At 44.7% G+C, this 14,704-nt stretch overlaps 1 protein-coding gene across 7 annotated transcripts in view; it reads right to left on the minus strand.

The window, feature by feature from the left end:
• Positions 1-495: 495 nt before the first annotated feature.
• The window catches only part of LOC147641265 (ADP-ribosylation factor GTPase-activating protein AGD5-like), a 55,106-nt gene continuing 40,897 nt past the window's right edge, over positions 496-14,704 (minus strand). For all 7 annotated transcript variants that reach the window (XM_086819835.1, XM_086819838.1, XM_086819846.1 and 4 more), the window contains 2 exons: positions 1,150-1,208; positions 496-1,052 (listed from right to left, as the gene is read on the minus strand). In XM_086819835.1, coding sequence (XP_086675961.1) covers positions 761-1,052; positions 1,150-1,208 — 351 coding nt within the window. In that variant the 3' untranslated portion in view covers positions 496-760. The remainder of the gene's footprint in view (positions 1,053-1,149; positions 1,209-14,704) is intronic.

The following is a 14,704-nucleotide window of genomic DNA, read 5'->3' on the forward strand; positions in this document are numbered from 1 at the left end:
CACCTTGTAAGAGGTCCTGAATCGAGCACATGGCCGGTCGGCTTGCAAAGAGGCAAAATTGGTTGACAGAAGCTGGATATCCACTTCAAATAGTTGACAATGGAGGGTGGTCTCCGTAGTGGAAGATGGAGCAGCTGCCATGGAGTCCTCGGTGGAACGAGAGACCACAATGCAATGCTGAAAATCTCCCCCGTATCTCATAGTAGGGGGGGGCAGGTACGCAAACACTTAAGAGGGCAGCTGCTGACATGGTAGCATAGCCATGTTGACTTGCACTCCTAAATGGGATATGTTGGACGCATCCATGTACACAATGATGTGCGGATAAGAGGTTTGCATCCACCTCTCATTTCAAGTCTTCTGCGAAGAGAGAAAATTCTCACCTAATTCCTAAAACATGTAGCTCGTGACCCATCAAGATCTAAATAACCAATTCATGATGGGGATTTCAAACGTAGTAATTCCAGATAGCGCCTTGTGTGGAGGGAAGGGAGCTTATGCAACGTAAACACAGAGGTAGAATTCAAAAAATAACGAGAAAAAAATATTTGTTACAAGATGTTCATATAGGTCTCAAGGCCTTCATAAAAATAATCAAGTCTGAGCAGCAGTCTTACATGGAAAACTCATCCGCCACTTGTAGAAGAATCAAGGCATGATTAATCAATCACTAGACACTTCAAAATATAATGTTTTTGAGACCTGCAGTCAAGCAATTAGTGATTGCATTATGCAGTAGTTTGTCAGTTTCTGCAGCAGATCAATGCTTTGAGAATGCAGCAGCAGTTAGGGCTGAAAAATCATAAGCAGCTCCTGCCGATACTGTTGATATTTCATAAGCAGCTGCAGTGGTGGCTTTGCTTGTAGAACTGGCCTGACCGATTCCATTTGTTGTGCTTGCACTGAAGGCAGAGAGAGATGCAGCTCTGGGTTTGCTCCCAGGGTTAACTTGGCCCATTCCATTGGGAGCACCAGTTGCACCTAAGCCAGAAAGGGAAGAAGAAACAAGAGACTGATACGGTAGAAAAACCCCCTGCATTTCCGCACTTGAGCTGAAAGGCCACATGCAACAATTCATTAACCGTCCATGCCAGATCATTGAAAAACTTAAAAAACAAGAATTTTGTAAAGGAATAACAGTCTACATACCTAGACATGGGCGTGGAAGCTTGTGCACTTGCATTCTGCTGATAAGGGGCTCCTCCAATCTGGTAGAAACCATAAAAAAGTTCATGTTAACCTCATAAAACCAGCTGATGCCTACATATCAAAAGAGAGAACCTTCATTTTTTCAAAGAAAGTGGTCACACACACATCCAAGTTACCACAAGGGCGTACCACCCTAGTATTTTCCAGGCAAGGCAGCCCAGAAAAAGCTTCTTCACAAATGACCCGGTCAACCTAATCTGAGCAACCTGCACAGATGTTATGAGAACCATGCATCAGATCAGACCCGCGAACTTTGATGTCCATGGAGCCAATGTCCCTGCACTTTTGAGGAGCTGGTGTTATGTACCTGATGCTACCCATAGATTAGTCAACCTAATCTGGGGGCTAGGGAGCCCATGGATTAGGAAAGGCAGGCTGATTATAAGAGTCGAGGATAATAAAGCATATAAGTGAATAATCCAATAAGTAAAGCTTTTATGGGTAAATGCTATATAAGTGAGGATTATGTGATTGAGCTGAACAAACCTAGATCAGCCGACCAGCGCTAAGGGAACAGATGAGAGCATCCCATGCCAATTCTACACACACAAGAGAAGTAGCTCTTGTTGATCCACCAATGTGCCCTCGTTGCCTTGCTTCTAGTCTCGCAAACTTTGGCATATGGATGCGCATTGAACTGCGTAATGCCTCCTTTTATAGGCTACAAGTGGTGAAGTCAAGTTCAAGTCGGTTTCCCCTTTTCAGCCCATAAAACAATGTCCAAAAAGTCATATTTTTGTGTCCAAGCCATGCCCCAAAGGTTTCCCATCCATGGGTGCATCTTTTGGGCACATCCAAGCACCATTTAGGCTACCAAAACAACCCCAAACAGGCCATATCCTACCTCTTATCTTGCCAAGATACTGGCTGCAACGGGAAAGCATGGCCTTGTGGTATTCACAGATGGTTTCCAAACTCTTTGACTTGGTCTTCAAGTTCTTTAGCCCGGTCTCTAGTCACGCTCCTATTGGTACTGGAGCCTCAACCTCCTCATCAGCGGATTGGTAGAGACTCTTCTGAAGCTCCTCAAAAACTGTTGAGCTAACCTCATCCTCCTCCAAACAGGATTTGGAGAGATCCACCTCCTTGGGAACTATCAGGCTGATCCTCTTCAAAATGGGATTTGGAGAGAGCTACCTGCTCAAAAATTTGCTAGCTCTTGGGTTCTAGCTCAAACAATTGCATCCCAGGCAATGATACCTACTCGAAAATGTTAAATATTAATAGTGATTAATGTGGGAATAAACTAGTGTTGGATGGTTGTGTAAACTAGTACTTTATTTAGGTTATAAATAAGGCAGTTCCAATGTGTGTGAGCAACCGTTAGTGTGTACGAATTCTTTTGTGTGGGAACCTCTTAGAAGGATATTTGTAAAGTAGTGAAGTGTGGCAAAAAGACACCTATTAGGGACACTTGGAATTATATTTGGCATATGGCATATGGCATATGTCATATGTGGTGGCAGCATATCTTTTGCATACACCTTTTTTGACAAATTCAAAGCTTATATGCTGCATATTTGGGGATTCTTGTTCATGAGATTCATGAAGTGGAAGCATCCATAGGCACTCTTGTACTTGTGCATATCATCGAGGCACTCATCTTCCTATGCAACACTCCTAGAGTCTTGTGTTTGGCGATCGCACCTTTCATCTCGTCATATCCCGGTGCCTTGTGTGCACACTCCTGTACCTCTCTTCTTCTCTTACTTTCCCAAGAGCTCACACCAAGGGGAGGCTTTCTTGTTCCTAGTACCCTCTCAGACTTTGGAAAATCTCATACTATGAGGATGTTGCAAAGAGCAACTACCATTGATCTTTCTGAGTTTGTTGGGTTCGTGACAACTGAAGATCGGCTTGATGGTCCTACCAACTCACTATGGAGCTGTAACTATTTGGTCCTCCTAGCTCTATTTCACCTGATGAAATCCATGCCCGGACACCAAACAGGTGGAAGAAGACATGGGGACAGGATCCATAAGGTTTGATTAAGAAGAAGCACCATTCTTGGTCAAAAAGTAAGAAAAAGCAAAAAGTCAAACAAGGTTGACCGCAAGCCAAGGGCACCATTGGAAAGAGGAGATTGAACCAGACCAAAAAGCTAAAAGGCGCTTTCTCAAAAAGCAGCTCTAAGGCCAAAAAGCAAGGCCTTAAAGCCAAAAAAGCAAGGCCTTAAAGCCAAAAAAGCAAAGCACCAAAACTTGAGTAGTATTTTATTAATAAAAGTAAAAAGAGAAAAGAAAAGCTTAAAATGGCAAAGCAAAAGCATGAAGGCTTTTTGGCAAAAAGCAGGGTCTCTTACAAGTATAAAAAAGGATTGGACTTCTCTTGTAGTACCATGAACAAGGTCATTGAAGATTGAAGGAAATCGTGGAGTGTGTGTGGACATCATTATGATCATGAAGAGTTTCTTCTTTGCCATCAACACCTTCTCCAACTTGCTTTTCAGATGTATAGTTAGCCCTAGACTTGTGTGGGCATATGCATGGGCGATACGGACGCCTGTACGGATATGTACGGAACTATACGGGCAGAAATTTCAAAAACCCTAAAAACTGCTTTTTGGATGTTTTTATTGCCCAAAAACCATTAAAACAGGTTTTATATCACTTTTCTTGCGAGAAAGAGCTTTTCCATGGTTTTCTGCATGGACAAGGCTATAGGAGTTGTGGAGATTACTCATGGGATGAGCGAGTGTTTCTTGGACTTGGACATATACTTGGACATGGAGAACTTGGGCATAGAGCTTGGACATGGAACACGAAGCTTGGACATAAACATGGAACTTGGATATATAGGTTGTCACCACTTCTTTGGCAGACGTCTGGCATGATGTCATGATTGAATACATGTGGAAGGGCTCCATGGAAGGATTGGTAACCTGGTGTGAGTTCCTGGCATGATTTATGAACTCATGGAAGGGTGGTAACCCTGGTGAGTGACTTTGGACTCATGGAAGGGTGAGTACTTTTTGGTCCTGTGTGGACAACGCTTGTGAACTCATGGAAGGGTGGTAACCCTGGTGAGTGACTCTGGACTCATGGACGCGTGGTTACCCTGGTGAGTACTTTTTGGTCTCGTGTGGACGATGCCTATGAACGGGCTAGTTGGATATACAAGATGTAAGTTGGGAGATTTCATCCACTATGTTTGTGCACCAACATATGTATGTGAGTTGCACATGCATGGATGACTTGTTTTTGATGCCTGGACATTGCTTGGTAATTTGTCTGTGAATGTCCATGGACACCGGGGACGCCTGGACAGCCCGTGGATATGCGTGCGCCCACCTGTTTGGGACTCATATGGTTTCCTTATGTGTTTTGCAGGTGGTAAGTGTGCACACTTAACCCAATTTATTCATTATTTCATGTTACTAAGGTTTATTGGGTGCAGGGTTCACATTCACTTAAAGTGTGGGCGGACACACTTATAATTTTATAAGTGAGTTCACATCACGCTAGACTATTTTTAATGAACCAAGGCCAATTATGAGAGATGGGCACCCGAGCACTCCCAAATAGCTCCACGAGTTGTTATTCTGGGTGTGGGAGGGCCAATGTGGGCAAGCCCTGACTTGTAGAGCACTCATCTGAAATATTTCTTTCTTTCTCTCTCTACAAGGCTGGCCGACTGCATCTGCAGGGCTGCAGGCTGTTAGATTTGTTTCCAGAAGCTGGCACATGGCTGTTGGGACTGTTTTTGTGAGAACAGGGCTTGGACGGAGTGAACAGAGCCTCAACAAGAGCTGGCCGACTGTTGTAAGGGCCATTATTGGCTGTTTTCACAGGTTTGCAGGAGGTTTCTTGACGAAACTTGAGCAAACATGTCCCTAGACAAGTATCAAGCCTGGGGATGTGATCTGGTGGAACCTGTGGGTGGCCAGTGAGCCAAAACCACGGCTGGTTACTGTTTTGCAAGTTTGGGACAGCACTTTGTTAGAGGGTTGGTGACCGCTCTATCAAAGTATAGGAGTGGCTAGTGATCACTCTATCCTGGTTGGTGACCGAGGGTATTTCTACAGGAGCGGTTGGTTTTCGCTCAACCTTGGTTGGTGACCAAGGGTGTTGCAACAGGAGTGGTTGGTGACCACTCAACCTTGGTTGGTGACCGAGGAGTTGCAGGTAATGTGTTTACCTATGTTTTCACAGTTGGATAAATTTGGTGTCGACTGGATGAGTGTGTACTCTCCGGGCACCCGCATCTTGTACATATAAATACTTCTGTTGGTAATAAAGATACCTCAAGGGGGGGGGGTTGGCCCAACTTCAGCCCCTAGTGCTGTGTCATGTGCAAGTTGGTTTATGTTTGCACGATGTATATGCTCATGTAATGTTTCACAATGATGGTAATCATGTATATGCCAGGAATGGTTGATGTATGTATGCTGTTTTGGTAGTGAATTGGTTCCGTATACACGTGCCCGTTTGTGACAGTGGTATCAGAGCGTTGGTTTCTTTCTTTGCTTGAGAAAGACGATGTTTGGGCATACGGAAAGCTTTTTGCTGAGCATACAGATTGTGAAACATGAGCATGCAAGCAAGGTCTGGTGAGCATTTAGATGCACAGCGGTTTGCTAAATCCGCATATTCTAACCAGGCCGATGTACTCTCAGAGCTACAGGCTCTCAAGCGTCAAGTTAGACGCTATCGTGAGGAGACAGCTGAATTGCAGACTCTCAAGAATGACCCTGATGTGCAAAGGGTTTTGAATGAAAAGAAAAAGAAGGGTTAAGGTTACGATGCAGCCTTTGAGGCCATAGCAGCAGAGATGGGATATGAGGATCCTAGAGAGCTGGCCATATCTTATTTGAAAGGCAAAAAGGATGTATTAAGTGATGCAGGTACAAAAAGGACTCCCCGCATGGAAGCACATGCAGATTCCAGTACATCAGGAGATGTGGATCCTTGTCACCGTTATGGATCTTCACGCCGAGAGCATTCTTCAAGTGAAGATTCTCACCACTCCAGGAGCATGTCTCGAGTACGTGAGAAGAGACCCAGGCATGAGTCTCCTAAGCCTAGACATGAGGCTAGAGACAGGTCTCGTTCTAAAAAGAAAAGCCGAGAGTTCAAGTTAGGAGACAAAGATGTGAAGTTTGAGAACTTCTATGGCAAGATGGATACTACGAAGGCGCTTGCTTTTGTGAGATAGTTTGAAATTGCTTTTTGCAATGAAGATTTCTCTGAGAAGTCTAAACTCAGGCATGTGGGTATGCATCTCAAAGAGACAGCTATGATTGGTGGATGGCCAAGCTTTTGGATGCAAGTGCTGCCCGCACATGGGATGACTTTAAAATTCAGTTTTATGCTCAATTCTTGCCTCCAAACTTTGCCAAGAATGTACGCAAAGAGTGGGATTGGTTGAAGCAGGATGAAGGGGAGACAATGCACACATATATAGCTAAGTACTGGAAGGTACTGCTGAAAGTTAATCCCTTTATGTCTCTTTCTAATGGGGAGAAGAAATGGAAGTTTGAATCAGGTTTGCCCCCCCATCATTCAAGAGAGCTTACAAGTGTGTACCCAAATCAGACTCTTCAGCGGTTGATAAACTCTGCACTCATAGCTGAAAATTTGCATATGAAGTGGGTTAAAAACAAGTCAAATTCAGATTCATTTAAGGGCAAGAGACGGGCTGGTTATGACCAGAAAAAGGGTGGACAGCCCTATAAAAGTGAGCACAAAGATGCCTCAGATACAAAGGGAAACTCGCCTAAGCAACCGGGGGGTAAACGCAATGATTTTGGGTTGTTAAAACAGTAGAGGCTTGATTATGTACGTGATGGGAAATGTTTTGGTTGTGGCAATAAGGATCACATATTTACCAAATGCCTGCAGAATCCCAAGAATGCAGATTCTAATGCTGAAAAGCCTCATGTGAATGTTGTGCCCAATGTGCAGGGAAACACAGGGCAACCCCCAGATCATAGAACAATATGTAAAGCATGGAGACAGTTGAGGGATCAGCCCGCACTCTTTTTGTTTGATGATGCATCCACATATAATTCCATTTCGGTACAGATGGCTGCTGCCATAGGCTTGGATGTATCAGATTTCGTGACTCAAATGAATGCAGATGGCGCTTTTGAGGGTAAAGGAGTTGATGTAACGACAATCATTGGCAAACTCCGAATTCATATTCAGGGATATCTTGATCATGAGAGTTTCTTAGTTGCTCCTCTCACAGGATGTGATGTTTTGTTGGGGATGCCTTGGCATGCTCGTATGGAGCCCAAGAAGGACTATAAGTCCAAGAAAATCAGCTTTGTTCATAGAGGTAGAGAGCTTGTTATAGAACCTGGTACTCTAGGTAGTACCATACCTATTGTAAGTCATGTTCAGGTTTCCAAAATAATGAAGAAGTTAGCTTGTTCTTACTTGGCTTTTGTACAAGAACAATCTGAACATGAGAATGTAAATGTAGATCATCTAACCCGAGAGCGCATAGACTTTTCGCGTGGTTATGGTGATTGTTTCAAGGATGCATTACCAGGAGAGTTGCCACCTGAGCGTTCCGAGGATCATCGTATTGATGTGATATCTGGGAGTACGTCCCTGAATAGACCTCCTTACAGGGTGAGAGCAAGTTAGCAAGAAGAGATTATGGCGTAGGTTAAAGACTTGCTTGATACGCCCTAGTTCATCTCCTTATTGCTCACCTGTGTTGCTGTTGCAAAAGAAAGATAGGACATACAGGATGTGTGTGGATTATCATGCCCTTAACAAGGTGACAATAAAGAACAGGTTTCCGATACCACATATCGATGATATTTTGGATAGGTTGGAGGGTACAGCATGTTTTAGCTGCATCGATCTTAAGAGTGAATATCATCAGATACGGGTGGCCCCTCAGGATATTCACAAAACTGCCACCGTTATGAGTTCTTGGTGGCCCCGTTTGGACTTACCAATGCTCCTACCACCTTTAACCGTATAATGGATCGTATCTTCAGAGCACACAAAAAGTTCACAGGTACTTTCTTTGATGACATCATTGTGTTCTCTAAAGATGAAGAGCAGCATAAGGAGCATTTGGCCATAGTGTTTGAAGAGCTTCGTCGCCATAAGCTCTACATTAATGGCAAGAAGAGTGAATTTTTCTTGGCTGAAATTCACTACCTTGGTCATATTGTATCCAAGGATGGAGTACGTATGGATCCCGCGAAGTTGCAAGCTATAAAAGATTGGCCAGAATTGAAGAATGTACATGAGATTAGGAGTTTTCTGGGATTATGCTCGTATTATCGCCGGTTTATTAAGCTCTTTGCCGAGATTGCTTCACCTTTGCATGATTTAACAAAGAAGAAAGCTACTTTTCACTGGGGTGACAAGCAAAGAAATGCCTTTCTTAAGTTAAAAGGAAGCAATCACTGTAGGCATATGCTCACTTATGGTAGTGCTATGTGTGAACAGGGCTTAACCAAGGGCACTTTTTCCCATGTGGTTTTTCCCCTTGGACATCAAGTGTGAAAGGACATATAATATTTTGTACTTCTATATTATATGGATGTGACACACATGCAAGGGTTGACTTGCATTTTGTGGATACCACACTTTTGGCTCTCTCTCTTTCTCTCTCTCATTTCTGTGTGAGCTTCTCCATCCTGCATGTCACCAATTGGCCGACCATTTGGTCCATGGTTAGTTAGTACGAAAGGTACGATACGGTACGGTACGATAAAATACGGTACTAATTGGTACCTTAAAATTTTTTGAGGTACGGTACGATATTAGTACGTTTTTTTTTTAAAAATACTTCCTAAACTTAAAAATTGTAGACAAGAAGTTACAAAATAGTAGAACCATGAACATAATGTCATCATGCCATTAGAGTACAAAATTGCTACAAAAGGATAGGCCAAAAACTCATGGCATGGGCGACCGCCAAGTTCCAACATGCGTACATACATGATACTACATACTACAATACATCATCGATGGGCTAGAAGGAGATAGATGCCCAATGCCTAGAGAGCTATAACATATCAAAAGTCTACATCATCACCAACATCTGCATGATCATCAACATGATCACTACTAGAGTGTCCATCAAGAGAGTTCTCTGAAGAGGACTCTTCGAAGGTGGACGAGACACTCTGGGGATCATTCTCGCTAAGTAGGTTGCCATCATCATCAAACAAGGGCTCTCTAGGCAGTGGGGTATCATCATGAGGGGGCAATGGAATATCATCATGAAGGCGGGGATTGGAGCTCGAGGATCCCCGCCTCACATATGTGCGAAGGCCACCCTTTGCCGATGCCGAAGGCGGAGGCCTATGAACTCCAACTGCTCGGGCCCCCGTCCATGCTGACTCCTGGTGCTGCGAGTATCTGCTGCCACAAGCTCACTATAGAGCTCCATGAAGATTGCCTCGTTCTCCTCATCAGGCAATATGATCGCTTGCCTAATATGGCAATGGCAAGTGCACACGCTGACAAACAGCTCCCTATAGGCTGCAAATGGCGATGAATGGCTCTCTAGAAGACTGAAATTGCTCCACGCAACAACAACAACAACAACAACAACAACAACGACGACGACCCCCAAAAAAAAAAAAAAAAAATCTCGAAAATCGTACGGTATCGTACGAATCCGTACGGTACCGTACCGTACAACAAGTACGTACGATTTCAGTCGTACGACGTACGGAACTAAGCCTGATTTGGTCCATCTCCAGTTTTTGTGTCTCGTTCACTTGAGGCCAGGCCGGTGTCTCATGTGAAGAGGCCAGTATCTTTGCTGACATGGACGGGAGCCAGACTGGTGCCACCCGTGTATGACCTGGACTGTGTTCGACCCATGGAATTGTCACGCCATGGAAGAGCCAGTATTCGTGCCGTGTTTTGCCTATGGGACTGTCACTCCATAGGGAGGCTCGTGCCTGGAACTGTGTCTTACCTATGGGACTGTTACTCCATAGGAAGCCCAAGATTTATGTTTTACGTCATGCCATTTTTGTGCCGACAGATATTTTGTACTTGTTCCATGAACGGGAGATATGTCCATGATACTATTTGCACATGCACTCATGTTCTGCATGTTTGAAACTGTTTTCGCATGACTTGTATTTTTGTGTTTGCCTGCTTGACGTGTCACTGAGCGGGGACGCTTGCCAGTGAGTCGTGAAGTCTGCTCTGTCTTCTGACGAGTTGTGGTGCATGTGAACAAGTGGTAAGTATATTGCACATGTTGGTTTAACATTTTATATTCTAACCCTTTGTTTTATAAGGTTAAATGTTCACTCACTTAAAAGTGGGCACCCCCTTTGGGCACCCACTTAGGGGCCAAGGTGGGGAGCCACACTTAAGTTGTGTGTGTGTGGGGGTGGGTGCATGGTCACCTATCCACACCCCTTAGAACTCGCCGCCCACATGCAAACGTGGGTAGCCAGCCACAACACAATAGTGCAACTCCCTCTTTAATTTTTATAAAAAAAGAGCCTTCACCTCCATCGTAGACACCGGGCGATTGCTTCCACCATCTTTCGTAAGAGAAAATCTGCCGGCGATCTCCTTCTGTGCATAGTCTCAATCAATGCCATCTTCCCCACCTCTGCTGGCGACTGAACTTGCTGCAGGCGGCTGCCATCTCCTACTGTACTGCTGCGCATGCTCCCTCCCAGGCGGCTGCACCTCCCCAGGCTGCGCATGCTCATTCACGCGGCTGTGGCTGTGCGCCTCCAGACAGGCAGCCAAACTGGCTGCGCTGCCCATCACAGCAAGCGGCTGTGTACGTGTGCATCTCCAGATGGGTAGCCAGATAGGCTGCGTTTCCCCCCACAGCAGGTGACTGTACGCTTCATCACCCTGCAGGCTGTGTTTCGCAGCCAGGCGGCTGTCCCTTTTCCATCTCATGCAGGCAGCGCTCCAACTTCTGCAAGCGACTGTCCACTGTGTGTCTTCTCCTGCAAACTGTGCGCTACAGGCCGGTAGCTGCAAGCTGCCATCCCTTTTCCAGTGTAGTCGGGCAACCATACAGGCTGTGTGTCACCTCCATACAGCAACTACTCCTCTCGACATCCTGTGTCTCGGTGTCTCTCTCAAGTAACTACACACAGACACCATGAGTGTTGGTCTTCCATCTGCCATCCTCAAGTAAGTGAATTTTTCAGATTTAAGTAAAGTATTTTTGTGATAAATCTGATAAGGAACTCTCCCCACGGCAACTCCCGTTCGGTGCCGGGTAGTCCAAGCTATTGGAGAACCACGGTCCAAAGGTGCTGAGATTGGGAGAGCCAGGCGTTAGTACGAGAGCGCCTGTTTATGCGTGGTCTTGGAACACCAGTTGGGCGCTCTCCGCGGAGTCCAATGAAAGCACAGGACCGTAGAGACTGGACCACTTAAGTGGTCGCTCTGCTTCGAACATCTACTTCAAATTTCGACTTAGAGCCTTCGAGTTGTTTAGCCAACTCATCTTCCTCAGCTTGGCTCATCCTATAAGGTGGAATACTAACAGGATGAGCACCAGGGATCAAGTCAATACGATGATCTACTGCCCGTTCAGGTGGTAAACCCGATGGCAGTTCCTTAGGAAATACGTCTTGAAACAAATCAAGTATCTTCTGTAATTCTTTGCTTTCAAACACACTTAATTCATTTACATCCATGGAAGGGATGAGAAAAGAAGAAAGTGGAATCAATACACAATGGAAAGCAGTATACAAAGAAGAATCCATTATATTTCCAAAATCAATTGTATTTACAAGAGGTCCCTGAGAGGGATGGAAAGCAGTATACAAAGAAGAATCCATTATATTTTCAAAATCAATTGTATTTACAAGAGGTCCCTGAGAGGGATGGATACAATCACCTAAAATACTATACTTGGTGTCCCTATGCTGAAAAGAAAAAATATGACTAGACCAATCTATCTGGACGTCAAGAGTCTTAAACCACTCAATCCCTAATAACAAGTCTACATTCTCTAGATGCATAACATAGCATTCCAGAGTGTCTTTGCAGTCCTGAATCTGGATTGGAAGCATCTCCACCTTGCGATCCCAAACTTGCCTTCCTGCAGGTAGGCGTACCTCATAGGTATGGTCGCTGAGTGTCGTATCAAGACTCAATTTCTGCACAAGTTTGTAGTTAACAAAGTTATGCGAAGTGCGAGGGTCTAAAAGAATGTGAATTTTATGGCCATTCACTTCTCCATAAACTCGGAGAAGATCATGCAAGCCAAATACCTTAGAATTGAACAGACAATCATAACAAGTACTAGGGCGAGAAAGTACAGTAATTGACGTACCTCTCAAAGACAACTGGTTAGCTGCCTTTGGCTTGGGTCCTACGTTTGACTTGGTACCCTTTTGCTTCGGGCACTCATTACGCATGTGTCCTTTTTCTTCGCAGATAAAACAACGTCCTTCCTTCTTGAGCTTCAAAGCCCTAAGGAGTCGTTTCTTCTTGGCTGGTGTCGAACTTGAATTCTTCGAAGGTTGGTCCGAAGACTTGCCTTCAGTCGTGTTAGCCATAGGTGCGAAGAACTTTCGTTTATGCTTGTTCCCCTGCTCGGTAACGGGTTTCGACTTGGAAGAGACCATCGTATCATCATAGATACGAGCTGAATGAATGGCCTCATCCAATATTTTACATTTGTTATTTTTAACCTGTAATCGGTACGAGTCTGGTAAACCAGCTACGAAAAACCCCAAAAGAGTAGTGGGATCCATCTTTGTAGCTTTCATCTGCAAGTCACGAAACTTCTGGAGGTAGACCTCATAAGTGAGGTGCTTCGAGGTCATGGTCAAAGCTGAAAACCGGGCAACATCGTAATCATCCTCTTTCTTGAGGAATTCTTTCTTGAAAACGTCTTCGAATTGTTCCCAAGTCGTTGGCTTAGGGTTGAGTTCCTTCCACCAAAGCAAAGCTTTGCCGGATAGGAAACGTGCTGCTAAAACTGGATCTTCTTTCCACAATCATATGGATGAAACTGAAAGTAAACTTGCCACTTATGTAGCCACGTGTCCACGATCTCCATGGTTTGCTGCTTTTGCTCGCCCCCGAACGGTTCCGGAGTAATGTTGGGGCCTAAAGCAAAGGCCAAGGTATCCATACCCGAGAAAGTAGAGAGGGTAGTGGTCAATAGAGCGATGGAGTTCTGCAAAGCCTGCATCAGGGCTGCGATTTGTGCCTGACGGTCCGTCAAAGAAGTTTTGAGAGCTACTTTGAACTCTTGGAAATCTGATTTTGCAAAAAATCGTCAAAAAGATCGGCATCGATACCTTCGGTAGCCAGCAAGCCTTCGCGTTCCACGAGGAGCTCTAACTCTGATTCTTGGGTCGACATCGTGAAGAGGGTACGTGGAGAGAAAATTCGATCTTTGCACAACAAAAGTGCAAGTGAACTCGAGAGCTTGAGAGCTTGAAAACTTGAAAACTTGAGAGATGTGTGGCAAGAAGCCCACTTGAGGGAGTTTATAAAGGTTTCAAAAGCCAAAAATCTCCAAAAGCTAGGCTTAGCTTTTGCTTTGCTTTTGTGTTTTGTTTTGTTTTGTTTTGTTTTGTTTTTGTTTTTTTTCTTGAATATATATATATATATATATATATATATATATATATATATATATATATTCTATTTTCTTTATTAAAAAAAAATAAGACACCTTGGAAACCTTCAAGGAGGGGTCTTTTAAAACTTTTTTTAAAAAAATTTAAACTCCAAAAAAAAACGTAAGCTTTCCTAGTTTTTTTTTTCTCTCTCTTCTCTCCAGGATTAACGCTAGCGGCCTGGCGTCACATGCGTTGCTGCTTTCGCCAGCCTTCCTGCCGGCGCCACGCCCGCCTGCCGTTGGCCACCTCGCCCGTCGTCAGCCACCACGCCCGGTCCTGCTGGTGCCTATGCTCAGGCGGTCAGAGCAACCTGCGGCAACCTGCGCTAGCTTGCGTCCATGCTTGCCCGACTGCACAGGCCTGGCCGCCTGGCTACGTGGCAGGCCTGGCCGCCTGGCTACACAGGCCAAGGCCGCCTGCCTACACAGCCTTGGGCGCCTTCGCATGCTTGTCCGCCTGCACGTCAACCAACAGTTTATACAACACCTCGCATACTTCGCTCTCTCTCACGTGCGCCAAAAAGCAACGAAAAGCAAACATGCTTTTTTTTGTTTTTCTCTCACGACAGTACATGCGACTGCATAACAAAACATGCCTCTTCTTTGCAAAGACATCAACCGTACTTAACTACCATCTCCCATCAACATGGGTCTCTTTGATGAAGAAAAAACACATACTAAATCTGAAATCTGCAGTATGCACAGAAAAAACAGCAAGCTTTTTAACACATACCATTCTTCGACCTCTTCTTCTCTACCTACCGACTTGCTCGTTCACAAGGTATGCTCTGATACCACTGTCAAATCCCCACGGATCTCCTCGTGATCGATCTTGGTTCGAAACTCGAATCCCTGTCAAATCCCCACGGATCCCCTCGTGATCGATCTTGGTTCGAAACTCGAATCCTGCAAACAAACGAACAAACAAACAAGCAAGGGGGTG

The sequence above is a fragment of the Cibotium barometz genome, chromosome 2 (assembly GCF_041138505.1).
Source record: "Cibotium barometz isolate CiBa-2024 chromosome 2, ASM4113850v1, whole genome shotgun sequence".
In the NCBI taxonomy this organism is placed as follows: domain Eukaryota; kingdom Viridiplantae; phylum Streptophyta; class Polypodiopsida; order Cyatheales; family Cibotiaceae; genus Cibotium; species Cibotium barometz.